General features: G+C 42.4%; 1 protein-coding gene across 1 annotated transcript; it reads left to right on the forward strand.

Moving 5' to 3' along the window:
* The first annotated feature begins 901 nt into the window (after positions 1-901).
* Positions 902-27989, forward strand: PAFAH1B2 (platelet activating factor acetylhydrolase 1b catalytic subunit 2). The gene is made up of 6 exons (XM_009006857.5): positions 902-1033; positions 8552-8639; positions 17513-17602; positions 19033-19149; positions 21390-21512; positions 24377-27989. Exons 2-6 carry the CDS (start codon positions 8559-8561, stop codon positions 24653-24655), a joined length of 690 nt encoding a protein of 229 aa, XP_009005105.2. The 5' UTR covers positions 902-1033; positions 8552-8558; the 3' UTR covers positions 24656-27989.

Raw genomic sequence — 27989 nt, forward strand, 5'->3', positions numbered from 1 at the left:
TTTTTAGTAGAGACGGGGTTTCACCACCTAGGCCAGGATGGTCTTGATCTCTTGACCTCGTGATCTACCCGCCTCAGCCTCCCAAAGTGCTGGGATTACAGGCGTGAGCCACCGCGCCCGGCCTTCACGGCATTCTTAGCAGGTTTTGTCAGCAAAATCAACACCCCTGATTAGTTTAAGAGACCTGGAAGGCTCTGCCTATTCACCAGCATAGAGCTGAGATCCTTCAAGGGCCAGCTCAGGGCACTGCTCCACCAACCGTTGCCTTACTGTAAGCCCGAGCACAGCTCTTGTCTCCCCTCTCTACTTTTATAGATCCTGCATTTATTTGGCACATAATCTTTTCAATTTTGACTTGTGTATGTATGTCTTCCCCTAAACTGAATGGATCTTTTAAGGAAAAGCCTGGGGTTTGTCATTCCCCTATGTATCACCTTAAGAGGTGGTCACCCAAAATCTCTACATTCATCACAGAAACAGAAATTCCACTAATAAATGTTAGGCTTAACCTTGGTCCGCTATTTCCCTCCCACTTTCAGCAGTCTGGTTTATTCCATGGGTGGAGGAGGAAGCGGCTGGCAGAGTGTGAAGGGAATGGCGTCAGTATGAGTTCATGCCACATTGTCCCAAATGCCAGCTCCACACTGCGGTGGCACGAACGCAGGATTGAGCGATGCAGCTGGAGTAAAGAGAGAGGCCCACGTCGCTCAGACTCCACATAAGAGGTGAGTAAGCGCAAGAACAAAGCAGAGGACCAGGCGGGGCGTGGCGGGACACCTGGGCACACGCCGCCAGCGCCCTGGAGGGCGAGGGCGGGGAGAGAGGAACCACGCTGAGGCGCAGCGGGATGGGGGCGGGACTTCCGGAATTCATTTGCCTGAGTGGCAGGGGAACCGGAAGTGGAGGCGCTGCTGCTGGTGCTGGGGCCGGAGGAGGGACGCACCGGAGCGGGGCCGCCGGGACCGAGCGAGCGACAGACGTGCCACCCGCCGACGCCTCAGCCGCTTGGGGCCCGCACGGACCCTCTACTTCAGTGAGTGCATCCAGGGTCGCGGAGAACCGGTGGCTTAGAGGCGGGGGTCGGAAGGGGCTGCGAGGTGTTATTGTGAGAGGCCCGCGACCTCCCCTCCCCCACCCGTGCTGCCCCTCCCCCTCGTGCCACCCCATCCTCCCGGGGGGCCTCGCGCGCGCCTTCTCCGTGGGCCCGGCGTCTGCTTCCCTGCCGCCCGCGCAGCTCGTCTTCGTCCTGAGAGCCCTTTCCTGGCATCCCACCCCGAAAGCTGTCGACTCTCCGCAGCCGCCCGCCGGCGCCTCTCTACCGCCTTTCCCGGGAGGGTAGCGCGGCGGGTGCCGCGCCCCGCCCTGCCCAGCCCACCCGCGGTAGGCCTCGTGCACCCCAGCTCGTCCTGGGCGCCGCAGCTCCCGCCCGAGTCTCAGCTGCTGCCTTTTCCCTCCGTCCCAGTGGTCGAACTTCTCACCCTTCTCTCCCCTCGCCTCTGGTTGGAGGCCAAGACCAGTTACTCCGTTGTGTTTTTACCATCACTTTTCCCTCCTCCTTTTGTTGGAAAATTTCAACTCTTTATAAACTTCTCCGTTGCCTCTTAGGATGTGTTTATTCAAAAGGTGCGTAGACTGCTTCTTGCAAGGTATTATTTCTTGGAAGGCCCTCCAGCCCGCATCTCATCTTAGACATGAATGTGCTCGGAGCGGCTGGTGACCTGCCCAAGGTCAGCCAGCTAGATAAACCTGTCAGCGGAGAGGTTTGGGGGGATGTTTTTTCCCTGGCTCACCGTACGTTTGCCAGATCCGTGCCTGCTGCTCTACAGGTTTGATTGACCCGTTGCATGGTGACTCATGCTTCTGTTTTTCATAGCTCCCAGGCCAGCGTTGCTTTTGAAAATTTATACACAAACTTCACAGAACACTAACACTCGGAGCTTTCGCCTCTTTGTAGAGCTTACCTGTAGAGAAAGGAAAGACCACCCGGATCCATCCTAGGACCTCATTTTGTACAGCTTGAAATGATGGGGACGGTTTGGGCAAGGGGTAAAGGTGCAGAGAAAGTGGAAAGTGCGTAAGATTGTCTTTGCCTTGGATGTGCCTTGTGTCTTTGGCTGCTTCTGGGCACATTGTTCTGACATAAAGGTTGCCTCTTTGTGGGGGAGAAGGGAAGGAGTAGGAAATCACTGCATTAGTTTGTTGGCTTGGGCATTTGATCATAAATTACGGAGGTGCTGGACTGGAGGACCCACCCACTTGCCCACGGTGGCAGGGTATTGAGGATGAGGGCCACCTTCCTCTTCAGAATTACCATACCCCATTCCCTCTGACACAAAGTGGAGAGTATTAGGTCTGAGTGGAAACACTCTGAGTCTAAAACCTCTAACTTAGCTTGAGAATTTATAATGGGTTGGAACTGGTTTCTCATTAGATACACTGCACTATGCTGGTACAAACACCTGGAAATTCTAGTGCTGTATTGTCATAGTAAGTAGAGAATATAGAAAAGGCAGGAAAATCGTTCAAGTCAGTTACTCATCTTCCCAGAGAACTCACTTTAATGGACAGCAAAGCTTCCCCTGGAGTACAGTTTGTTGTGGCAAATTAACCAAACTTGTTCTTCAGACTTTTTATTTGCATTCTGCTTGGTTTTTCTTTTTCTTTTCTTTCTCTTTTTTTTTCTTTTGAGACGGAGTCTCACTCTGTTGCCCAGGCTGGAGTACAGTCGGACTGTCTCTACTCATTACAACGTCTGCTTCTTGGGTTCAAGCTTACAGGCATGTGCCACCACGCCCAGCTAATTTTTGTACTTTTTAGTAGAGATGGGGTTTCACCATGTTGGTCAGGCAGGTCTTGAACTCCCGACCTCAAGTTATCTACCTGCCTCGGCCTCCCAAAGTGCTGGGATTACAGGTGTGAGCCACCGCATCTGGCCTCTGCTTGGTTTTTCTAACTGAGCTTGCTGTTGCCTCTTTTTGTGATCTTAAAGTTAATGACTTGATACATGAGGAGATTATTATGAATCAGAAAGGTGAGATAGGAGTGGAATCCCTCTCTGTTGGTACTTTTAAAAAATGTTATTCGTGGCCGGCGCGGTGGCTCAGGCCTGTAATCCCAGTACTTTGGGAGGCTGAGGCGGGTGGATCACGAGGTCAAGAGATTGAGACCATCCTGGTCAACAAGGTGAAACTCCGTCTCTACTAAAAATACAAAAAATTAGTTGGGTATGGTGGCGCGTGCCTGTAATCCCAGCTACTCAGGAGGCTGAGGCAGGAGAATTGCCTGAACCCAGGAGGCGGAGGTTGCGGTGAGCCGAGATCGTGCCATTGCACTCCAGCCTGGGGAACAAGAGCGAAACTCCGTCTCAAAAAAAAAAAAAAAATGTTACTCGTTACAGCTTCATCATTCTGAAGATGACTGTGTTACATACAATATTACCCTGTACTTGAGGCAGGAAACCCAGAGTCACTCAGACGTTTGTGTCCTACCACAGGGTAGCTCTTAGTTCATTCTTACTTTATTTTTATGTGCCTGTAAGAACAGCTAATTCTTCATTTTGTTTATTGTATTTTTTATTTTTTTGAGACATAGTCTCACTCTGTGGCCAGGCTGTAGTACAGTGGCATGATCTCGGCTCACTGCATACTCTGCCTCCCGGGTTCAAGCAATTCTCCTGCCTTAGCCTCCCAAGTAGTTTGGACTACAGGCTCGTGCCACCATGCCCAGCTAATTTTTGTATAGTAGAAAGGGGGTTTTACCATGTTGGCCAGGATGGTCTTGATCTCTTGACCTGGTCATCCGCCTGCCTTAGCCTCCCAAAGTGCTGGGATTACAGGCGTGAGCCAAATTCTTCATTTTAATTGGAAAGAATACAACAGTTGGAGCCTGAGCAACATGGCAAGACCTTGTCTCTATAAAATTAGCCATGTGTGGTGGTGTGCACCTGTAGTCCCAGCTACTCTGGAAGGAAGAGATGGTAAGATCACTTGAGCCCAGGAGATCAGTGCTGCAGTGAGCTGTGTTCACGCCACTGTACTCCAGCTAATGAATGACTGAGACCCTGTTGGGGGCGGGGACAGAACAACAAAACACAGTTGGCTGGGTACGATGACTCATGCCTGTAATTCCAGCACTTTGGGAGGCCAAGGCCTTGATCCCTTGAGCCTAGGAGTTCGATATCAGCCTGAGCAATATGGTGAGATCTCCGTCTACAAAAAAAAAGTCAGGCAGCTATTCAGGAGGATGGCTTGAGTGTGGGAGGTGGAAACTGCAGTGAGCATGATTTCTCCACTGTGCTCCAGCCTGGGCAACAGAGTGAGGCCCTATCTCAAAAAAAAAAAAAAAAGCCAGTTTATTTTTTATTTTTGAGACGTGGTTTCGCTCTGTTGCTGAGGCTGTAGCATAGTGGTACACCACACCCCCCAGCTAATTGTGCTTTTTGTAGACAGAGTTTCACCATGCTACCCAGGCTGGTCTCAAACTTCTGGGCTCAGCAGTCCACCTGCCTTGGTTTCCCAAAGTGCTGAGATAACAGGCGTGAGCCACTGTGCCTAGCCACAGCAGTTTAATTTCCAAAATATTTGAATTCTCTATATGCATACTCTTCTAGCTTGTGCATTTCCAGCCTTGTTCTTTTCTTTTCTTTTTTTTTTTTTTTTTGAGACGGAGTTTCGCTCTTGTTACCCAGGCTGGAGTGCAATGGCGCAATCTCGGCTCACCGCAACCTCCGCCCCCTGGGTTCAGGCAATTCTCCTGCCTCAGCCTCCTGAGTAGCTGGGATTACAGGCACGCGCCACCGTGCCCAGCTAATTTTTTGTAATTTTTAGTAGAGACGGGGTTTCACTATGTTGACCAGGATGGTCTCGATCTGTTGACCTCGTGATCCACCCGCCTCGGCCTCCCAAAGTGCTGGGATTACAGGCTTGAGCCACTGCGCCCGGCCGCCTTGTTCTTAAAGATGAGATTGTATGAGTTTGTGGCTCAGTTTTTCTTTTCCTGGTGTTAAAAAATGTTACCAAGCCATGGGCATCAGTAAAAACTGAAAGCTACTTTGTATTATAAGATTTTGATTGGCAAAATAATACAAAATCGAAGTCAGAAGGCACAAAGAAACACATTTTTGCTCAGATACTTTGCCATCGTAGGGGAAGAAGGATCACCTTATTCATAGCTAAAGAAGAAAAAAGATGGGCCAGGCAGGGTGGCCCACCTCTCTAATTCCAGCACTTTGGGAGGCCAAGGCGGGTGGATCATGAGGTCAGGAGATCAAGACCATCCTGGCTAACACGGTGAAACCCCATCTCTACTAAAAATATAAAAATTAGCTGGGTGTGGTGGCATGTGCCTGTAGTCCCAGCTACTCAGGAGGCTGAGGAAGGAGAATCGCTTGTACCTGGGAGGCGGAGGTTGCAGTGAGCTGAGATCATGCCACTGCACTCCAGCCTGGGCAACAGAGCGAGACTCCATCTCAAAAAAAAAAAAAAAAAAAAAGACCAGTTGTGGTGGCTCACGCCTGTAATCCCAGCATTTTGGGAGGCGGAGACTGCCCTCACCAACATGGAGAAATCCCATCTCTACTAAAAATACAAAATTAGCTGGGTGTGGTGGCGCATGCCTATAATCCCAGCTACTGGGGAGGCTGAGACAGGAGAATCGCTTGAACACAGGAGGCAGAGGTTATAGTGAGCTGAGATTGCACCGTTGCACTCTAGCCTGAGCAATAAGAGCAAAACTCCATCTCAAAAAGAAAAAAAAAAAACGAATTAGGAATATTTTGTGACCTTCCGTTTCTACCTGCTTTGTAGCTTCAGATAAGTGCAGTTTGGTTCTTTGGTTTCTCTATCTGTATGCCTCTGTATGCATTTTTTATTTTCCCATGAAGAAATTTAGGATTGAGGTGGAAGAGTTTTGCTCGGGTTGTCAGAATGCCATTAAATTTGGGTAGTAGCAGTGGAAAGTATAAGTGAAACGACTTAGTAAATTAGAATTTATGGTTTTTTTTTCTTTGAGTCAGAGTCTCGATCTGTCACTCAGGGTGGGGTGCAGTGGTGTGATCTCTGCTCCCTACAACCTCCACTTCCAGGATTCAAGCAATTCTCATGCCTCAGCCTCCTAAGTAGCTGGGATTACAGGTATGTGCCACCTTGCCCGGCTAATTTAGTGGAGACAGGGTTTCACCATGTTGGCCAGGCTAGTCTCAAACTCATGATCTCAGGTGATCCTCCCTCCTTGGCCTCCCAAAATGTGGGTTTATAGGCGTGAGCCACCACGCACAGCCTATCATTGTTTCATATGGTCTTTTCTATTTTTTTCTTCACAGTCTCGCCTGTTGCCCAGGCTGGAGTGCAGCAGCACGATCTTGGCTCACTGCAACCTCCACCTCCTGGGTTCAAGCGATTCTCCTGTCTCAGCCTCCTAGGTAGCTGAGATTACAGGCACATGCCACCACAGCCAGCTAAGTTTTGTATTTTTAGTAGTGATGGGGTTTCACCATGTTGGCCAGGCTGATCTTGGACTCCTGACCTCAGGTGAGCCACCGTACCTGGCCCAAGCGATCCCCCTGACTCAGCTTCCTTAGTAGCTGAGACTATAGACACCACCATGCCAGGCTAATTTCTTCAATTTTTTGTAGAGATGGGGTCTCATTATGTTGTCCAGGATAGTCTCAAACTCCTGGACTTAAGTGATCTTCCTGCCTCGGCCTCCCAAAGTGCTGAGATTACACCTGACTGAAATGTTAGAACTTTTTTAAAAGAACTTAATAAAAAAAAAAGTTTCCTTATCTATAAAAGGAAAAAATAGGCTTCACTATAATTTAACATTCACATGAACAGTAATTCACATGTTTATACATAAATGTGTACATAAGGGGAGATTTCAAAAAGACTCTAGCCTGGGCAGGATTCTAGGCTGAGGTCAAGAGTTCGAGACCAGCCTGGGCAACATGGCGAAACTTCGTCTGCACAAAAGAAAAATACAAAAATTAACTGGGCGTGGCGGTGCATGCCTGTCTTCAGGTGGGGATTCCACCTCAGAAAAAAACAAACCCTGTTTCAAAACACTTTTATTAACTAACGTGTAAGTTTTAACTTGAATAGCCAGATTTAAGCCTAGAATTGAAGCTAGACCCAGATAAAATTATGTAGAAAGTATAGAATGTTTTATTGGTTTAAAAACAAAAGCAAACCTCCCACATCGTTTAAATTAATATTGTTTTGTTGTTGTTATTTGTTTGAGATGAAGTCTTGCTCTCTTGCCCACGCTGGAGTGCAGTGGCACAGTCTCGGCTCATTGCAACTTCCACTTCCTAGGTTCATGCAGTTCTCACTTACAGGTGTGCTCCACCACACCTGGCTAATTTTTGTATTTTTTGTAAAGGCAAGTTTTTACCATGTTGGCCAAGCTGGTCTTGAACTTACCCCAAGCTATCCGCCTGCCTTGGTCTCCCCAAGGTGCTGGGATTACAGGCATGAGCCACCGTACCTGGCTGATATATATATATATATTTTTATCATGATGATATTCTAGTATCATTTAGAACTCAGCTAATTTGTTTGCATAATTACTATTATCATTATTTGCTTCTGTAATTTACTTTTCATAAGTGAAGAAGGTATGCTTTCATGTTTGAGACTTGATACTTTGTGAGTCTAAAAAACTGCTACCTTGTATGTTTTGAGTACTCAGTGAATATGTATATTGAATGAATATAACTCAGTCTTCTTTCTGAGAAAGCTTAGCTGTATTTGAGGATGGCAAGGGAAAGAAAAAGATTGCTTAAATAGAAGATGACGTCCTTTTCTATAAGCCACAAAACCCCAGATTTTTTTCTTTTTCATAGGCCTTTGCATTTGGAGCCTAATGTTTCTAGTATATATTCTCCAGAATTTGTCAAAAGTAGTCTAGTTTATTTGTCATTCTATTCTAATTTTGCTGAATTTTACTTATTAGATGACATGTTTGGACTCATCATTACTAAAATTTTCTTAGTGGAAACCTATCAAAAGTAAAAATACTTAGTAAACATTTGTCAAGTCATTTGCCAAGGTCTGTGACTGCTTTTGTCATTATCTGTACTATAGTTATCCATGTGAGGTTTAGAAACCAGTGGATTGTAATCATTGCCATAGTAATTCTTTTTTTTTAAGTTTTTTGCCGGAGTAATTCTTAAGCATGTAACTCCTAACAGCTGAAAAGCCTCTGATGTAGATTTTATTGTACTGTCTAACTCTTTGTGTCACTTAGTACTTACAGTAACATATAATCATGAAAAACTAATATAGATATAAAGTATAGACTTGGAGGAGATTTTTAAAAATCTAATGCACTACAGCTAAGTCATACTCAAAGCTGTCTGGCAGTTTACTGATGTTATATAGGGGACTTAAGCTGGCATGTTCTGGAATTCATCTCTACAGAAAGTAAACCCCAGGTGTTTAGTTTCTAGGCCAAACCACAGTAAAACATTATTTAAAGCCTGATGTGTATAATAATATTTAATTGATAAACATTCTTGTTAATAAATAAAACATGACATGACATTTTTTCTCAGGTGTAGAATGAGCCAGGGAGACTCAAACCCAGCAGCTATTCCTCATGCAGCAGAAGATATTCAAGGAGATGACCGATGGATGTCTCAGGTAAAAGGAAGTGCATGTATATAGTTCACATGTGTTGTCTCTCTCCAGTTTTTTGTCTGTTTTGTTTTGGTTTTTGAAACAGGGTCTCAGTGTGTTGCCCAGGCTGGCCTCAAACTCAAACTGCAGAGCTCAAGTGATCCCCCACATCAGCCTCCCATGTAGCTGAGACAAGTGGCACATGTCAGTATGCCTGGCTTCTTCAATTTTTTGAGGTTTTTTTGACCAAAGGGGCAGTTTAAAAAAAACAGACAAACTCTAATCTTGTGACAGTTGTACAAAGGGGGACTTTAATAGTCAATGATAATTTGTTACTGTAAGTAAAAATGTAATATTACAAATGTCCTGCCTGGTCACCAATCTGATGTTGAAACTGGGAAAGATTTAAAGATTTTTTATTTTGCGGTAATTTCAAAACGACACAAATGTTACAAAATTTAGAAAGAAGTCTCATCTTTGTAAATTTCTAACAGTTTCTAGACTCCCCAGTTGTCAACATTTTATCACATCTGCCTAATTATTATTATTATTATTGTTTATTACTTTTTTTGAGACAGAGTCTCGCTCTTGTCTCCCAGGCTGGAGTACAGTGGCATGATCTCAGCTCACTGCAACCTCCACCTCCTGGGTTTAAGCAATTCCCCTTCCTCAGCCTTCCAGGTAGTTGGGATTACAGGAACCGGCCAATGCGCCCAGCTAATTTTTGTATTTTTAGTAGATACAAAGTTTCAGCCATGTTGATCATGCTGGTCTCAAACTCCTGACCTTATGATCTGCTTGCCTCAGCCTCCCAAAGTGCTGGGATTACAGGTGAGAGCCACTGAGCCCGGCCCACATCTGCCTACTTATTATGTCTGTATCTATTTGTTTTTGTTTGTTGTTGTTTTTGGTTTTTTGAAACAGTCTCACTCTTGCCCAGGCTGGAGTGCAGTGGTGCAATCTTGGCTCACTGCAACTTTCATCCCCCTGCCACTCTTGGTTCAAGCTATTCTCATGTCTCAGCCTCCCAAGCAGCCAGGATTCACCACGCCCAGCTAATTTTTGTAGTTTTAGTAGAGACGGGGTTTCGCCGTGTTGGTCAGGCTGGTTTCAAACTTCTGACCTCAAGTTATCTGCCTCTCTTGGCCTCCCAAAGTACTGGGATTACAGGCGTGAGCCCTCACACCCCACTGTGTCTGTATTTGTATATACTAACATAGTGTTTTTTTCTGAAGCATTTCCACTCATTTCCCTTTACATCTGAATATTTCAACATGTTTTCTTAAGAACAAGGACTTTTCTTAAATAACTATAGGATAGTTATTAAAATCAGGAAGTGTGATATTGATATAATACTATTAATATAGAGACCATATTTAGATTTCTCCAGTTGTCCCAATAATTTTTTTTTTTTAAAGATAGGGCAGTATGCAGTGCCTCATGCCTCTCTGTAATCACAGCACTTTGAGAGGCCAAGGCACGTTGGGAAGCCAAGGCAAGAAGGATCACTTGAGCTAAGGATATCAAGGCTGCACTGAACTGTGATTGTGCTACTGCACTGCAGCCTGGGACGGATTGAGACCTTATCTCAAAAAAAAAAAAAAGCAAGTGTACCATAGTTGATTTGCCCATTTTCTCTTTCATGAACATGTAGATTATTTATGCCTTTATGAAAAGTAGTGACTAGTCCAGGAGTAGTGATTGACACCTGTAATCCCAGCACTTTGGGAAGCTGAGACAGGTGAATTGCTTGAGCCCAGGAGTTCAAGACAAGCCTGAGAATTGTAGTGAGATTTGCTCTCTATTTCTATTTTTATTTAAAAAAATAGAGTAACTAAACTAGATACCTTCATTATTTTTTCTTAAGTTAATAGGCTTTAATGAGCACTGGCTGGAGAAAAGTCAATCAAATGGAAGAAAAAACATAATGCAAATATCTTAAAAATATTTTGGAGACAGAGTCTCGCTCTGTCAACCTTCTGGAGTGCAGTGGTACCGTTACAGCTTACGGCAGCTTTGTCTTCCCAGGCTTACGTGATCCTTCCACCTTGTCCTCTCAGGTAGCTGGGACCACAGGTGCACGCCACCATGCCAAGCTAATTTTTTAAATTTTTTGTGGAGACAGGGTCTCACTATTGCCCAGGCTGATGATCTTGAACTCCTGGCCCCAAATGATCCTCCTGCCTCAGCCTCCCAAAGTGTTGGGATTACAGGCATAAGCCACCGTGCCTGACTTTAAAAAAAAATTTTTTTTTTTTTAAATGCTTTAAGCATTGCATACTGAAATATTTATACTTGAAATGATATATCTTAAGTTTACTTCAAAATAATCTCGTGATGGAGTCGGGGTATGACTGAAATAATACAGGCCATAAATTAAATGATTGCTATAGCTGGTAATGGATTCATGGGGTTTCGTTCTCTCTGAATGGAGGTGTCATTCTCTCTATTTTTTGTGTACATTTGATATTTTCCATAATAAAAAGGAGTTTTTTGTTTTTGAGACGGAGTCTTAACTGTGTCACTCAGGCTGGAGTGCAGAGGCATGATCTTGGCTCACTGCAACCTCTGCCTCCTGAATAACTGGGATTACAGGCACCCGCTGCGATGCCCAGCTAATTTTTGTATTTTTTTTTTTTTAGTAGAGATGGGGTTTTGCCATGTTGATCAAGCTGGTCTTGAACTCCTGACCTCAGGTGATCCACCCACCTCGGCCTCCCAAAGTGATGGGATTACAGGTGTGAGCCACCTTGTGTCCCACGTAAAAGTTTTTTTTAAGGGTAATGTTGAAAGACTTGACAAATATAATAGAAATCATATCATAACATATTAACCAGAAAAATAAGGCTCAGCAGCAGACTAAGGAAAATATATACAGTATATATTATAGATGAAACATAGATATCTTTTGTTATATTATCAATAAAAATATCCTAAAGGAACTAATAGGTATTTCAATAGACATGATAGAAAGTGTTTAACTTTGTTTCCAAAAAGTGCACATTAGAAAAACATTAGAAGGAGAAAGAGAAATGCTAGTATCTAATTCAGGTGCAAGTACAGTAAAACCAATTCTAACATATTGCTGGAGTCCTTGTAGATTGGTATATAGCCCTTTTGTTAAGAATTTGGGGCCCCACGAGGTGGATCACCTGAGGTCAGGAGTTTGAGACTAGCCTGGGCAACATGGTGAAACCCTGTCTCTACTAATACAAAAATTAGCCAAGTGTGGTGGCACGTGCCTGTAATCTCAGCTATTTGGGAGGCTGAGGTAGGAGAATTGCTTGAACCCAGGAGTGGAGGGGTGGCGGTCCAGCCTGGGTGACAGAACAACACTGTCTCAAAAAAAAAAAGGAGTTGGGAAATATGTCCAAAAATCCATAAAAAGACCGATTTCCTTTGACCTAAGAATTTCCAACATAGGCAAAAGAAAATAGGTATATATCCCTTTATCATACTTACTGGATTCACAAAAAGAGGCAAGTCCGTCCACAGGAAGAAGAGCATGACCCAGGAGGCTGAGGCATGAGGATTGCTTAAGTACAGGAGTTCAAGACCAGCCTGGGCAACATAGACCCTCATTCCCCTCACCCCTCAAAAAAGCAAATAAAGGTGAGGCGCGGTGGCCCATGCCTATAATCCCAGCACTTTGGGAAGCCAAGGCAGGTGGATCACGATGTCAAGAGATCGAGACCATCCTGGTCAACAAAGTGAAACCACGGCTCTACTAAAAATACAAAAATTAGCTGGGCATGGTGGTGTGTGCCTGTAGTCCCAGCTACTCAGGAGGCTGAGGCAGGAGAATTGCTTGAACCCAGAAGGCGGAGGATGCGGTGAGCTGAGATCATGCCATTGCACTCCAGTCTTGGTAACAGCAAAACTTCATCTCAAAAAAAAGCAAATAAAAATGTGTTGTTGAGTGCATTCAGTAGAGTATTAATGTTAGGTGCAGTGGCTTACATCTGTAGTCCCAGCACTTTGGAAAGCTGAGGCCAGTGGATTGTTTGAGGCCAGAAGTGCAGCCTAGGAAATGCAAGACCTTGACTCTACAAAAGATACAGAGAAAAGAAAAATTGCTGGGCATGGTGATGTGCACCTGTAGTCCCAACTTCTGGGGAGGCTGAGGCAGGAGGATCACTGGAGTCTGGGAATTTGAGGCTGTAGTAAGCTATGATCATACACTGCACTCCACTGTGGGTAACAGGGTGAGACCTTGTCTCAGAAAAAGGATATATGACCATTAAAAGTTAATGATTATAAAAACTATGTTGGTACATAGAAAAACGTTTCTTTGGCCGGATGTGGTGGCTCACGCCTATAATCCCAGCACTTTGGGAGGCCGAGGTGGGCAGATCACAAGCTTAAGAGATGCAGACCATCCTGGCCAACATGGTGAAACCCCAACTATATATATATATCTATAAAAGAAAAATGTTTCTAGTATGATGTTAAGTGCAGCTATAATGGCTGCCATTTATCAAGTACCTAGCGTATGCCAGATGATAGCTGGGAATCTTTAACAACTTTAAAATGGAGGTTGCCAGCAGATGTTAAAACCAAGACTCATATTATGTACTTGCTTAAGATCACTGAACTAGAAAGTAGGTAAGCTAGAATTTGAATGAGCCAGAAAGAGGTGTACATAATGCTTAAACTATGTAAAAGGGGTAACAGAGGACATGAAAAAGGATGAGAAAATACTCAAGTATGGTCATAGTTACTAGGTTAAGGTGGTAGGATTACAGATGTGTTGTTTTGGTCCTTTCTATTTTTCCAAATTTATTACAACTATTATACTTTAGGATAAAAGTACAAGAACTTTTACCATAGCAGTCTTAAGTTCCATGACTCTATAAACACGAGCTATTTTATTGGTATTGAAAAGTAGTTGGGGCCAGGTGTGGTGACTCAGGCCTGTAATCTCAGCATTTTGGGAGGCAGAGGTGAGTGGATCCCTTGAGTTCAGACCAGCCTGGGCAACATTGCAACACTCATCTCTACAAAAAAAAAAATACAAAAAAAAAAAATTAGCCGGATATGGTGAAATGCACCTGAGGCTGAGGCAGAGAGGATCACCTAAAGCCTCCCCAGCCTGAGCCTGGGAGGTTGAGGCAGCAATGAGCTGTCAGTCACAGCTGCCACTGTATTCCAGCCTGGGTGACAGAGTGAAACCCTGTCTCAATATCTCAAAAGAAAGAAAGAGAAAAGTGTATAATATAGTATCTGCAATAGGGAGTTGATGTGATAGGAAAAAACACCTATTCACTAAACTTTGATTCTTGGTCATCATTCTTGCTTGAGTTCAGGAGTTCGAGACCAGCCTGGGAAACATGGTAAAACCCCGACTCTAGGCCGGGCGCGGTGGCTCAAACCTGTAATCCCAGCACTTTGGGAGGCCGAGGCAGGTGGATCACGAAGTCAAGAGATCGAGACCATCCTGGTCAACATGGTGAAACCCCGTCTCTACTAAAAATATTTTAAAAAATTAACTGGGCACGGTGGCATGTGCCTGTAATCCCAGCTACTCGGGAGGCTGAGGCAGGAGAATTGCCTGAACCCAGGAAGCGGAACCGTCTCAAAAACAAACAAACAAAAAAAAACCCGACTCTACAAAATATAGAAACAATTGTATCATTGTATCTCCTCAGTTTAAAAATATTTACTGAAATAGTAATTTTTAAAATGCGCACAAAATATGGAAGCAAGGAAAACGCTTGCCCTAATCCTGTCACCCTAAAAGAGAAAGTATTTTCTTTTTACATGTACGTATGTATGTATGTATGTTTGTCTGTTTGTTTAATTAGAGATGGGGTTTTGCCTTGTTGCCCAGGCTGGTCTTGAACTCCTGAGCTCATGTGATCTTCTCACTTTGACCTCCCAAAGGCCTGGGATTATCTGCATGAGCCACCACACCTGGCCAGAGGTGTTTTCATAATCTGTAAAATTATTTCCAGAAGTGTTTTTGTTACTGTACACTTTACCTGTGGCTGAATACCTGAGTTTTACCACAGCCTCATCTGCATTGGTATTGTCAACAGAAATACTTAAATAGTAACTCTTCCTTAATTCCTAAGGGAAACAAAGTTGAATGTAGAATTTGTGAAAAAGAGACAGCATTGGAAAGCTAGGCATGATAGTGGACACCTGTAGTCTTTGCCAGTTGGGAGGCTAAAGCAGGAGGGTCACTTGAGTCCAGGAATTCAGTCCAGTCTGGGCAACATAGCAAGACCCCATCTGTAGTGGGGGGAAAAAAGACAGTAGGCCTCTTCCTGCACCTTGATTACAGACCTAGAGCATTGTGTAAATTTGTTTCAGGGATGAATATAAAAGTTTAAACTGGCTGGGCGTTTGTAGCTTATACCTGATTGCCCAGAACTTTGGCAGGCCAAGGCAGGTGGGTTACCTGAGGTCATGAGTTTGAGACCAGCCTGACCAACATGGTGAAACCCATCTCTACTAAAAATGCAAAAATTATCTGGGGATGGTAGCAGGTAGCTGTAATCCCAGTTACTCGGGAGACTGAGGCACAAGAATTGCTTGAACCTAGGAAGTGGAGGTTGCAGTGAGCTGAGATTGAGCCACTTCACTCCAACCTGAGTGACAGAGTGAGACTCCGTCTTCAAAAAGTAAAATAAAATAAAAATAAAAATTTAAACTGTGTCCTTCAGCATTGATGGGTTAAATGTGTTTTGTTTTTTCTTTTTCTCTCTTTTTTGTTTCCTTCCCTTTCCCTTTGCCCTTCCCCTTCCCCTTTCCTTTCCCCTTTCCCCTTTTTTCACTTTTCCCTTTTCCCTCTTTTTCCCTTTTTACCCTTTCCCTTTTTCCCCTTGCCCTTTCACATTCCCTTCCCTCAGTTCTCACGATGTTGTCCAGGCTGGTCTCAGATGCTTGGGCTCAAGCTATCCTCCCACCTTGGCCTCCTACAGTGTTAAGATTATGGGCATGAGCCAGCACACCTGGCCAAAATCCATTTTAAAAAGTGTCTCGGGCCGGACGCAGTGGCTCAAGCCTGTAATCCCAGCACTTTGGAAGGCCGAGGTGGGTGGATCACGAGGTCAAGAGATCGAGACCATCCTGGTCAACATGGTGAAACCCCGTCTCAACTAAAAATACAAAAAATTAGCTGGGTATGGTGGTGCATGCCTGTAATCCCAGCTACTCAGGAGGCTGAGGCAGGAGAATTGCCTGAACCAAGGAGGCGGAGGTTGTGGTGAGCCGAGATCGCGCCATTGCACTCCAGCCTGTGTAGCAAGAGCAAAACTCCGTCTCAAAAAAACAAAAAAGAAGTGTCTCATGCCTTGAGAACAAAAAGAGGCATTCTGGGAGGAGATAACTACTGTTTATAAACTTGAATTTGACTGAAAAGGATTGAGTCCTAATTTGCCAGTGTCTCACATTTGGAAGTTACCAGATATTTTCAAAGTCTGCATTCAAATAAAATATATGGATCCTGATTGGATCATAGTTGAAAAAAATGATATAATACTTTATCCAAGTCTTGGAGCCATGTGAAAAATTGAATATGGACTGAATATTAGATGTTATGGGATTATTGCCTCTTTTCCTAGTTATGATAATAGTTTGTGGTTTTCTTTGACTTTTTTTTTTAAGTTTGTGATTTTATAAGATGATGTCCTTACTCTTAGGAGATGCATGCTGATTAAGGGTGAAGAATCATAATTTTTGCATTTTACTTCACAAACGGTTCAGCAAACATGCACGCTTGCATAGAGATAAAGCAAACGGGAAAATAGTATTAGTTGAACATAAAAGGCAGATGTACATGTGTTCATTGTACTATGTCAACTTTTCTCTGTATCTGCAATTTTCTTTTTCTTTTTTTTTTTTTTGAGATAGAGTTTCGCTCTTGTTACCCAGGCTGGAGTGCAATGGCGCGATCTCAGCTCACCGCAACCTCCGCCTCCTGGGTTCAGGGAATTCTCTTGCCTCAGCCTCCTGAGTAGCTGAGATTACAGGCACGCGCCACCGTGCCCAGCTAATTTTTTGTATTTTTAGTAGAGACGGGGTTTCACTATGTTGACCAGGATGGTCTCGATCTCTTGACCTCATGATCCACCTGCCTCAGCCTCCCAAAGTGCTGGGATTACAGGCGTGAGCCACCGCGCCCGGCCCATCTGCAATTTTCTTAATAAAAGTTTGAGTAAAAGATAAACTTTAAACAGCATGTTAAACGTATTTTTCTATTCTGGTTTCAGTATTCTGGGTTTCTTGGGAGTACTAAAATGATCAGAATGGTAAGGGTAAGAAGATAGTTCAGACAGTTCGTTTATAGAATGAGAGGAATACGCTTTAGGATTAGACGAAGAAAATGTTTAACAACAGTAACTGGTTGGACAGCTGTTCTTTATAGGCCAACAAGCCCCACAGGGAGAGAAATAACAATTTCTTTTTTCGTTCAAAAAATATTATTTTGGCTGGCTATGTGACTTACACCTGTAATCCCACCACTTTGGAAGACTGAGGTGGGCAGATTGCTTCAGCTTAGAAGTTCAAGATGAGCCTAGGCAACATGGTAAAACTCTGTCTCTAAAAAAAGAATACAAAAAATTAGCCAGGTGTGGTGGCACAGCCTGTAGTCCCAGCTACTCAGGAGGCTGAGGCGGGAGAAGGGCTTGAGCCCCAGAAGCAGAGGTTGCAGTGACCCAAGATCGCACCACTGTACTCCAGCCTGAGTGACAGAGCCAGACCTGGTCTCAGAAAAAAAAAATTGTTTTTGTAGAGATAGGATCTTGGTATATCACCTAGGCTGATCTCAAAACTCCTGACCTCAAGTGATCCTCCTGCCTTGGCCTCCCAAAATGCTGAGATTAGAAGCATGGGCCACCACCGCCAGCCATAAGTGCCAGTTACTAATTTTCCTTTCTTCTTCAAACCAGCACAACAGATTTGTTTTGGACTGTAAAGACAAAGAGCCTGATGTACTGTTTGTGGGAGACTCCATGGTGCAGTTGATGCAGCAATATGAGGTAAAGGTGGAAGGGGTGAGCGTGGTTTTTGGCCACTCATGTATATGCATTCATTACTAATAGACTTTCATTCTGAGCTGAACTTACAGACTTACTCGTGACTCTTAGAGAAGCTGTAATTGAGGGTATAAGAAAAATCCAGGCTACCTAAAGGGATTCTCATTTCTTTTAATTTGGATATGTTCTGATCTGAAGCATTGTTTATAATGAAACTTCCTCTTTTACTCTGGTTTCTGAGAAGCTTAATGTTATATTTGTTTATATTTGGTCTAGTCAGCTTTTCAGTTATTACTGTTTGTATCTTATTTCCTATTTGTATTTGCTGATATATATTTATCCTAGTTATTATTTATATTTTGCCATTTTCTTATTTTATGTATTTTTGTAGTAATCTATTCCCAGTCTTTTAGGATTAGGCATTCTTCCATAGGAAATTTATTATTTTATTTATTTTGAGACAGAGTCCCACTCTGTCGCCAAGGCTGGAATGATTGGCGTAATCTCAGCCCACTGCAACCTCTACCTCCCAGGCTCAAGAGATGCTCATACCTCAGCCTCTTAAGTAGTTGGGATTATATGCATGTGCCACCATGCCTGACTAATTTTTGTATTTTTAGTAGAGATGGGGTTTTACCGTGTTGGCCAGACTAGTCTCAAAGTCTTGGCCTCAAATGATCCACACCCCTCAGCCTCCCAGAGTGCTGGGATTACAGGCATGGGCCACTATGCCCAGCGCCAAGGGAAATTTAAAAGAAAAGATAGCTTTATTTCTTTTTAGCTCTAGGACTCTAAATTTCTTCATCTCTTGTTTTTAGTTCACCTTGTTTCTATAGTTGAAGTTGAAAGGAGAGTTTGTTGAGTTGGCAACTTAATTATAAATGTTGGTACCTCGCCTGGTGCTGTGGCTCATGCCTGTAATCCCAGCTCTTTGGGAGGCCAAGGCAGGCAGATCACCTGAGGTCAGGAGTTCGAGACCAGCCTGGCCAACATGGTGAAACCCCATCTCTACTAAAAATATTTTAAAAATTAGCCAGGCGTGGTGGCACGTGCCTGTGTAGGGAAACTGTGGCAGGAGAATCACTGGAACCTGGGGAGGCAGAGGCTGCAGTGAGCTGAGATCACGCCACTGCATTCCAGCCTGGGCCACAGGTGACTCCATCTTTGAATAAATGAATGAATGAATAAATGTTGGTATCTTTTAGGGGGTATCAGATTGAGTTGTGACTCATTTTTTGAGCTGAGACATAAGGCTACATTAAGAACTGAATTACACAGTGGCATCTTCAAAGCCTGTAGACAGTGAGTGTCATGCTACTGCAGTGTTATCTTTGAATACAGAAAATGGAAATTATTTCTAATGCCTTGCAACACTGAAAGATTAAACTTTCCACTAGTTTTAGCTAAACTAAATCAAGTGTTTTTTTTTTTAGATATGGCGAGAGCTTTTTTCCCCACTTCATGCACTGAATTTTGGAATTGGGGGAGATACAACAAGACATGTTTTGTGGAGACTAAAGAATGGAGAACTGGAGAATATTAAGCCTAAGGTGAAGTGAAACTTACTTGTTAAAGAATCTCATTAATCTTAAGTCTTTTTCGGATAGTTAAATTGTCTGAAACTGGTAGTTTAAAAAAAAATTACTTCTTTAAAGCCCTGTTTCACTATTTATTTAATGCCTCTTTAAGTACTGTCATTGCTTAAGAATGTATCAAAATATGTAATTAAGAAACTAGTGAATTGTTTGCCTATTGGGTTGTATTTGTAATTCTTAAAATTATCTTCTTCAGTTGAAGGAAGGGATTTGATACTAATGAGGTATGCTCTTCTGTGGAATGCATAGAGCTTGGACGGTGTGAGGGGGGAACTGCTCAGAGGTGGGCAATGGGAGCAGAGCAATGATGAACTTCAGGAAGTAATTTTGGATCTGTTTAAGCATATAAACAAGTTGGTAATCAAGGCCTACAAGTTCTTCTGAAGAAAATTAGAAGCAGATGTGAACAAATGAACACCTCTACCCAATACCTCATCACAACATAAATACTCTGAATTGGCACACTGTGTGTAATTGTTTCAACTCCCAAAAAAGAACAAAAGCTGAGCTCTGGCAAAATGTGCTTTCATTAAAAGTTGTTTGTTTAAGACGGGTTCTCTCTGTTGCCCAAGCTAGAATACAATGGCATGATTATAGCTCACTGTAACCTCAAACTCCTGGAGTCCAATGACTATATGGCCTCAGCCTCTCGAATAGCTAGGACTGCAAGCATGTCACCATGCTCAGCTAATTTTTAAATTCCTTTTTGTAGAGAGTGTCTTGGTCTTGCTATGTTGCCCAGGCTGGTCTCAAACTCCTGGCCTCAGACAGTCCTCCTGCCCCGGCTTCCTAAAATACTGGGATTATAGCTTGAGCTACCATGCCAGAGTCTGATTTTTTTTTTTTTCTAAAGAGAAAAAAACTTGTTGGAAAGGTGTGGTGGCTTATGCCTATAATCCTAGCACCTTGGGATGCTGAGGCAGGCAGATCACTTGAGGCCAAGAGTTCAAGACCACCCTGGCCAAAATGGTGAAACCCTGTCTCTAATAAAAAAAATAATAATAATACAAAAGTTAGCCAGGCATGGTGGCACACACCTGTAATCCCAGCTACTCAAGAGGCTGAGGCAGGAGAATCACTTGAACCCAGGAGATGGAGGTTGCAGTGAGCCAGGATCACACCACCAGCCTGGGCAACAGAGCAAGACTCTTGGTTCAAAAATAAATAAAGAGAAAAACTTGTTAAAATTACATCCAGCCTCCACCTCTGTGACTCTTTTTTTTGAGTGTACCTGTGTATTTATACCATGACACAGGGTCTTGCCATGTCATCCAGTCTGGAGTGCATTGGCATAACCATGGCTCATGTAGCCTTGAACTCCTGGGCTGAAGCAGTCCTCCCATCTCAGTGTCCCAAAGCATTGAAATTATAGATGTGAGCCACTGTGCCGGGCCAGGTTTAATTTCTATGCAATTTATTAATCTTTTTTGTATAATTTTTTGGATTTTGAGAAATTGGCTTCCCTGCTGCATGATGATATAATTCCCTTGTTTCCTCCTAGTACAATTTTGCTACTTAAGTATTATTGCACTTGAATTTATCCTGATATATGATATGAGGCGTAAATCATCCATTAAGACATCTGTCCTGGCTGAGTGTGGTGGCTCACACTTGTAATCCCAGCACTTTGGGAGGCCAAGGAGAGAAGGTGACTTGAGCCCAGGAGTTTAAGACCAGCCTGGGCAATGTAGCATGACACTGTCTCTCTTAAGAGAAAAGTTAATGACATAGCTGCCCAGTTGAAGTTAGCCAACAGCTTTTGAGAAGTTTATCTTTCCTTTCTTGCTTTTCGAAATAAGATGATTGGCCAGGTTTGGTGGCTCACATCTGTAATCCCAGCACTTTGGAAGGCCGAGGCGGGTGGAACACCTGAGGTCAGGAGTGCAAAACCAGCCTGGGCAACCTGGTGAAACCTCGGTCTCTTCTAAAAATACAAGAATTAGCTGGGCGTGGCAGTGCATGCCTGTAGTCCTAGCTACTCGGTAGGCTAAGGCAGGAGAATCGCCTGAACCCAGGAGGTGAAGGTTGCAGTGAGCTGAGATCGTGCCACTCCACTCCAGCCTGGGTGATAGATTGAGACCCCATCCCCCGCAAAAAAAAAAAAAAAGTAAGATTTTCATCTGAATGTTGGACATCCCTTTATTCCTGGGTATTTATCTCCTCCTTTCCCCCTTTTTTTCTTTGTTTAATTACAGGTCATTGTTGTCTGGGTAGGAACAAACAACCACGAAAATACAGCAGAAGAGGTAGCCGGTGGGATCGAGGCCATCGTAAAACTTATCAACACAAGGCAGCCACAGGCCAAAATCATTGTATTGGTATGTAGTCTTTGGTGGGTAGTTTGATATCTTTAGGTCAGCTGAGGTATCTTTTTAGAAATGTGATTACTCATGAATATAGAGAATCTTGAGGTGGAAGCAGTTTATCATAACTTCCATTGACCTCTTCTCTAATATATCTTACTATCTTACTGGTTTTGTCATTCCCCATACCAGCTGTGGGCCGTCTTCTATCCATGCATCCTTGTTTAGAAATATGGAAACCATTTGGTGCCTCAGTAACCCTTTTTTATGGCCTCCATAATTTTTTGCACAATTGCACATGAAATTTGTCTGAATCCTGAGTCTTTTTATTAGACCTATAGTTGGATTATGTTAAAGGTTTCCTGTTCTACTGCTCATATGTTAAAGGTGGTATATTAGAATAGACATTCTAGTCTTCTCTAAAACATTAAAAGTTTCTTAGCAAGAAAATTCATACTTTATAGTTGTAGCCTGAACAGAATGGTACTGTCCTTCTGTAGAATTAAAGCATTAACTCTTCATGGTCTCAAAGGTGAATAGCTGTCTGTTTCAGTATAAAAGTCTAACTGTAGATACTCTTAGTTCAGTTTGAAGCATGTTTTAGTAAAATCTGACATAAATTTAGTTCTTTAGTGAGATGGTATTAGGAAGATAGTCATTTATTCAAAAAACCTGAGAATCACCATGTACAAGGCACCATCCTAGTTCTTGAGCATACAAAAATGAGTAAGACATAGTTCTTCTCTCAAGGAGCTCACAGTTTAGTATATGGAGACTGCAACATAGAGAATTATACTGTTTGGAGTAAGGTGAAAATGTGTTTAACACAAGTTGACATCTGCATTTAAAGAGTTCATTGGTTTCCAGACAAATAGGGAAAAAAAGAAGGTATTATAGAAAAATAAAATGAGCAAAGGCTTGTATGTGTATGTGTTTGTTGGGTGAACAGAGGAGGCAGCATAAAGTTTGAGCCTGGGATGGTTAGGAGAAAGAGATCACAACCAGGTCATGTAGGAATTTGTATGCTGCTGGGTGTTTGGATTTTTTCCACAGTTGCTGGGGAGCCGGGTCTTTTTTATTACATGGCATTTCATTTACTTGTTGATGTACTTGTTTATACATGCCTTATTCTAGAAAGGATTGTGTTGTTAAGAGTCCACCTGTGAAGTACAGTAACTAGTACATAGTAGTTGCTTAGGAAATACTTGTATGAATGTTGCTGAATAAGTCCTCCATATGCTTTTTTTTATTATTATTTTTTATTTTCTTGCTAGTGCAAAGCATTCTTTGTTTTTAAATTGGATATACAGGCCAGATGTAGTGGCTCATGCCTATAATCCCCGCACTTTGGGAGGCTGAGGCAGGTGGGTCACCTGAGGTTGGGAGTTCGAGGCCAGCCTGACCAACATGGAGAAACCCCATCTCTCCTAAAAATACAGAATGAGCCGGGCATGGTGGCACATGCCTGTAATCCCAGGCATGGGATTACTTGGGAGGCTGAGTCAGGAGAATCGCTTGAACTCAGGAGGTGGAGGTTGCAGTGAGCTGAGATCACGCCATTGCACTCCAGCCTAGGCAACAAAAGTGAAACTCCATCACACACAAAAAAATTGGATATACAGAAGTGTTAATTATGGTGTTATCTATAATACTAAAACATTGGAAATAACCTAAATAGTAGTATCAAGAAAGTGATTACATAAGTCATTGAATATGATAGCAGCAATCACATGACAATTATGAGGGCTATGTGAAAACAGACTTTATGGTGTATTTAAGTGAAAAGTTGGAATATTAATGTGTGTTATATTTAGAGTTGCTTGGCTGGGCATGGTGGCTTATGCCTAATCCTAGTATATATGCAACTGGAAAAGGGCTACAAGGAGACAAAATAAAACAGTTACTCCAGGGTGAAGGGATCAGTAGTTTTTAACATATTTAGTAGTAGTTTAATTTACAGGTTAAATTTAAGATGCATCTCTGTTTTAGGGCACAGATATTATATAGCTCTGATTGATCAAGACAGCATTTATTCCACCTGTCTTTCTCATGGTATATTACGGTTTAGGTTCCATGTGGCATTAATAGATGGTATGTATCTATGAGCTGGATTATTCTGACAGCCATATAGAGGATGGATTGAAGGGCAGACAACATTGCATATGTGAATATAGAAAATCTTGAGGTGGAAGCAGTTTATCATACTTCTGTTGACCTCTTCTCTAATGTATCTTAGTATCTTACTGGTTTCGTCATTCCCCATACCAGACCATCTTCTGTTCACACATCCTTGTTTAGAAGTATTGAAGACCAATCAGGAGATTTTATATTGATTAGGATGATTGGAGATAAGTTCCTGAGCTATAGCAGTGTATACAATCGGGATGGAGAAAAGAAAATGACATTTAGAATGCAAGAGTTGAGTAATTTAATAATAAATAGATGATATATATGGGATGAGAGACTTGCAGATGTTGGAATGACCAGTTGATAAAGAGGAAGAGCATAGTTAAGTGAATTGCTTTTGGATATGTTCAGTTGGGAGTGCCTCAGGAACATTTCAATTTGGTTCTGTAGCGGAAAGTTCAGTTTGTAATTCTGAAGTTCTAGGAAGAGATCTGGCTAAAATATTTAGAGCAGTGGGCCAAAGGACAGGTCTCTGAAGCATGCCAGCAATTAAGGGACAGGAGTAAGGGAACCCATGAAGAAACTAAGAAGAAATGGTCAGCTTTCATTCAAACCAGTATTTTCCAGTGTTTCACTAATCAAAAGTGTAGAAGGTGCCAAATGGAGATGTTCCAGGAATATCTGAAGTTACAAATAATGAGTAGAGAAAAATAAGTGAATCTTCTAATTGAATGTTTTCTGCTCTGCACCAGGGTTTGTTACCTCGAGGTGAGAAACCCAATCCTTTGAGGCAAAAGAACGCCAAGGTGAACCAACTCCTTAAGGTTTCACTGCCGAAGCTTGCCAACGTGCAGCTCCTGGATGCTGACGGGGGTTTTGTGCACTCGGACGGTGCCATCTCCTGCCACGACATGTTTGATTTTCTGCATCTGACAGGAGGGGGCTACGCAAAGATCTGCAAACCCCTGCATGAACTGATCATGCAGTTGTTGGAGGAAACACCTGAGGAGAAACACACCACCATTGCTTGACTGGCTCCCATCAGTGTTACTAGCAGCTCAGCCTCCTCAGATCAGTTCTGTCACTGGCACTACAGAATCCTTCTCTTTCTTAAGGCACTTTGCATTGTAGAATGTTCCTGGATGTTCATATCTAGTGTTTGAAGGGGAGGAGGGATTTAAACTGGTCCTGTATATAGAAGGTTTGTTTGACAAAGGAGAAAAATTAACCAAGGAAGATTTGTTGTTTAAATTCATTTGAAACCAGAAGGGGATTTTTAGTTGTATGTGTAACACATTGAGTTATCACTGTTTTCCTAGGACATCAAGCCTAAATACTGAACAATATGAAGATTCTTTTCTTGGCCTTCATTTCCGTGGATTATGTCTTATGTAGTAATTATCAGAATCATACCTACTTGGCTTTAAAACATGTTTTTTCCAATTTTTTAAGGTTTATAATTTAGCCTTTTGTTTTTATGTTGCTTAGATTCATATGTATACTGAATATTTTCTTAACATGTAGCATCAGGTTGAAGATGCTTGTCATTCAAATATGGAAGATGCTATAGTTGGAAGTGAATTTGTTCTGCTTTATTAATCTTTTCCATGCTTAGCAGTGAAAAACAGATTTTGCCCCAGTAGGTGGACTCTTTGGAGGGTGTTATTTTTATGCTGCTGAATATCATGTCTGTAATAGACCCGTGCATGCAGCCTTTCCTCTCTTTTCCCTCTCATTCCCCCCGCCACTTTTTTTTTTCTTTTTTTTTGGTTCTCGTTGACATTACAAGCTTTTAACACATGTTTGACCTAGGAGCCCTATTGCTGGAAGTATAGTCTCCAGCCAGTTACTCTCATGATAGTACTGCTATAAAACTCATTCTTGTGTGGTGTTCTGTGCTATAGAGTCTGTGTATTGCTGTTCATATTCAGAGTTCTGGTTTTTCCCTTAAAACCTGTTACAGTTTTTTGGAGGGTGGGGGAATCAGAACTCTGTTTCCCATTGCATAGCACCTGACATTATTTCAAGTTTTATAATATCCTAAGATGTTTATTCAATTTTTTTTACTGGCTTAGTTGTTTTTTGTTTTGTTTTCTTGAGATGGAGTTTCACTGTTGTTGCCCAGGCTGGAGTGTGATGGCATGATCTCGGCGCACTGCAGCCTCCACCTCCTGGGTTCAAAGAATTCTCCTGCCTTAGCCTCCCGAGTAGCTGGGATTACAGGCGCATGCTACCACGCCCAGCTAATTTTTGTATTTTTTAGTAGAGACAGGGTTTCACCATGTTGGTCAGGCTACTTTCAAACTCCTGACCTCAGGTGATCCGCCGACCTCAGGTGATCCGCCGGCCTCAGTCTCCCAAAGTGTTGGGATTATGGGCATGAGTTGCGCCTAGCCTTATTGGCTTAGTTTTTAAATTATCATCTAAAAATTTTGGGCCTTTTTCCATGGGGAAACAAGTGAAGCTGCTCTTCAGCATAGACACTACCTTTATCCCATCGTTTTAGTAAAAAAGAACTAGGTTTGTTTCACTTCTAAGGTGTCTCATTAATGTACTTCATCTGCGAGTTTGTTTCAAGGAGCTCTTTATGATCTTAATGTTTGCTTGAGCTGTAAGAACTGCCATTTAAAAAATAATGGGATAATAGATGGTTTAATCAGTATACCTATGGAATATGTACAAACTGGATCTACAGATATTTTGAACTGGACCAGGTGGATATTGAAGTAACCCATCAAAATATGCTTTGCAGTGATTCTCCTTAATGTTCAAATTCAGTAACATACTTGAAAGGCAAATTTCAGTGCTTTTGTGTGTTGGAAGAGGGCTTACTGATTTGTGCTAAGACCCATTTCTGATTGAGGGATAGAACTTGGGGTCATTTTTTTCTTGTGGAAGTCTCTTTCTAGAAAATTTTTGGTTTTGTTCTTTTTTAAAAAAACTACACTTTTTTGAATGTATCATGTCTTCATTAACAGAAAATCCACATGGTGTTTACTAAACTTGTTTACGATATTAAAATTTTCCTTTTTAGTAGCCCAGGTTGAGTTTTTCATGAGAGTTTTTTTCTTAGCGGAGGTTTAGTTGTATAGGAAGAATTAAGCCAGATATTTGTGTGTGGAAAGACAGTTTTCTATCCAGGTCTTTTTCTGTTTGTCAGAAGGTGGGAGTACAGTCCAAATAAATCCATTAGGTTACTCCTGCAGCATGCGCTTTTAGCTTCTCTCTTGACTGAGGATCAAATACCCCTTTGCGAGCTGATCTTCAGCTCCTTTGCTCATGTGTATAAACCTCAGATGTTACTATATTTTATATCTACCAGAGCTATTCAAGCAATAGTGTTTGAACCACTAGCCTTTTAAATAAGATTCTGCCCCATTACTGATGTACAGATATTGAGTTCACTTTCATTTTTTTGCCAGATTTCTTTGCACTACTTTAGGCAAAAATAATCTATTTTTCTTTGACATCCCAATTTGCTTCAGTGACAGAACTTAGTGCTTAGTCTTTGTACTTTTAAAAAACCTATAAATTTAATGCACTGTCCAAGTGAAATGTCCTAGTTGTTATTGTGATTAAGGGGCCAACTTTCCAGGCAGCTAGCAGAGATACTATTCTCTTCCTCTCCCAGCAAATTTTTATTCCTTTGCCCACGCATTCCTGCTACACTAGATGGCAGCCAATGATGGAACTATAAAGATGTCTGTGTTCATATCTCAAATGTGGCAGCTTGAAGATGTACTCACTGCCAACGCTGATCTGGGGCAGGTCATCTCCAGTCCATGTATTCTCAGCTGCCGTAGGCAGTGCTCTGACTACCACCCTGGGTCTACTTGGACTGTCAAGGGCATCTACCGAAACCAGAATCTTTTGTCAGAAACCTTAACCCAACAACAAATCTTGAGTAGCTCATGCCCGGCTCTTAGGAATTTTGTCTCTTTGTTTAAAAAAAAAAAAAATTCCAATTTAACTTACTTTTTTTTTTTTTTAATTTAACCTAGTCACTGTTTACAGTTGTATGCTAAAGCCTGAAATATTGTCTGTGCTGTGGTGTATGAACATTGCCAACTTTATATTTATTGCAGTGAAGAAGAACTAAAAATATATGAAAATGAGGAGCATGTCCAAGCTCCTAAATCTGTGTGGGTGCATGTGGGAGAAGTGAGTTGGGGCCTCTTGAAAGGAGGCTTTTTGGAGAGGGATCCCCCAGGCTTCTTGGTGTTCCTGCTTGGGGATCCCTGCTGCTAGCTGACAAGACCTCCCCAATGGAAGTTTGTGATTTTGCTTTGGCAAAGTTTCATTGACTAGTATAACTCATTCTGTTTTAGTGTATATTTCAATATAAATGTAAACATTTTGCTCAAA

This window comes from Callithrix jacchus, chromosome 10, assembly GCF_049354715.1.
Source record: "Callithrix jacchus isolate 240 chromosome 10, calJac240_pri, whole genome shotgun sequence".
NCBI lineage: Eukaryota > Metazoa > Chordata > Mammalia > Primates > Cebidae > Callithrix > Callithrix jacchus.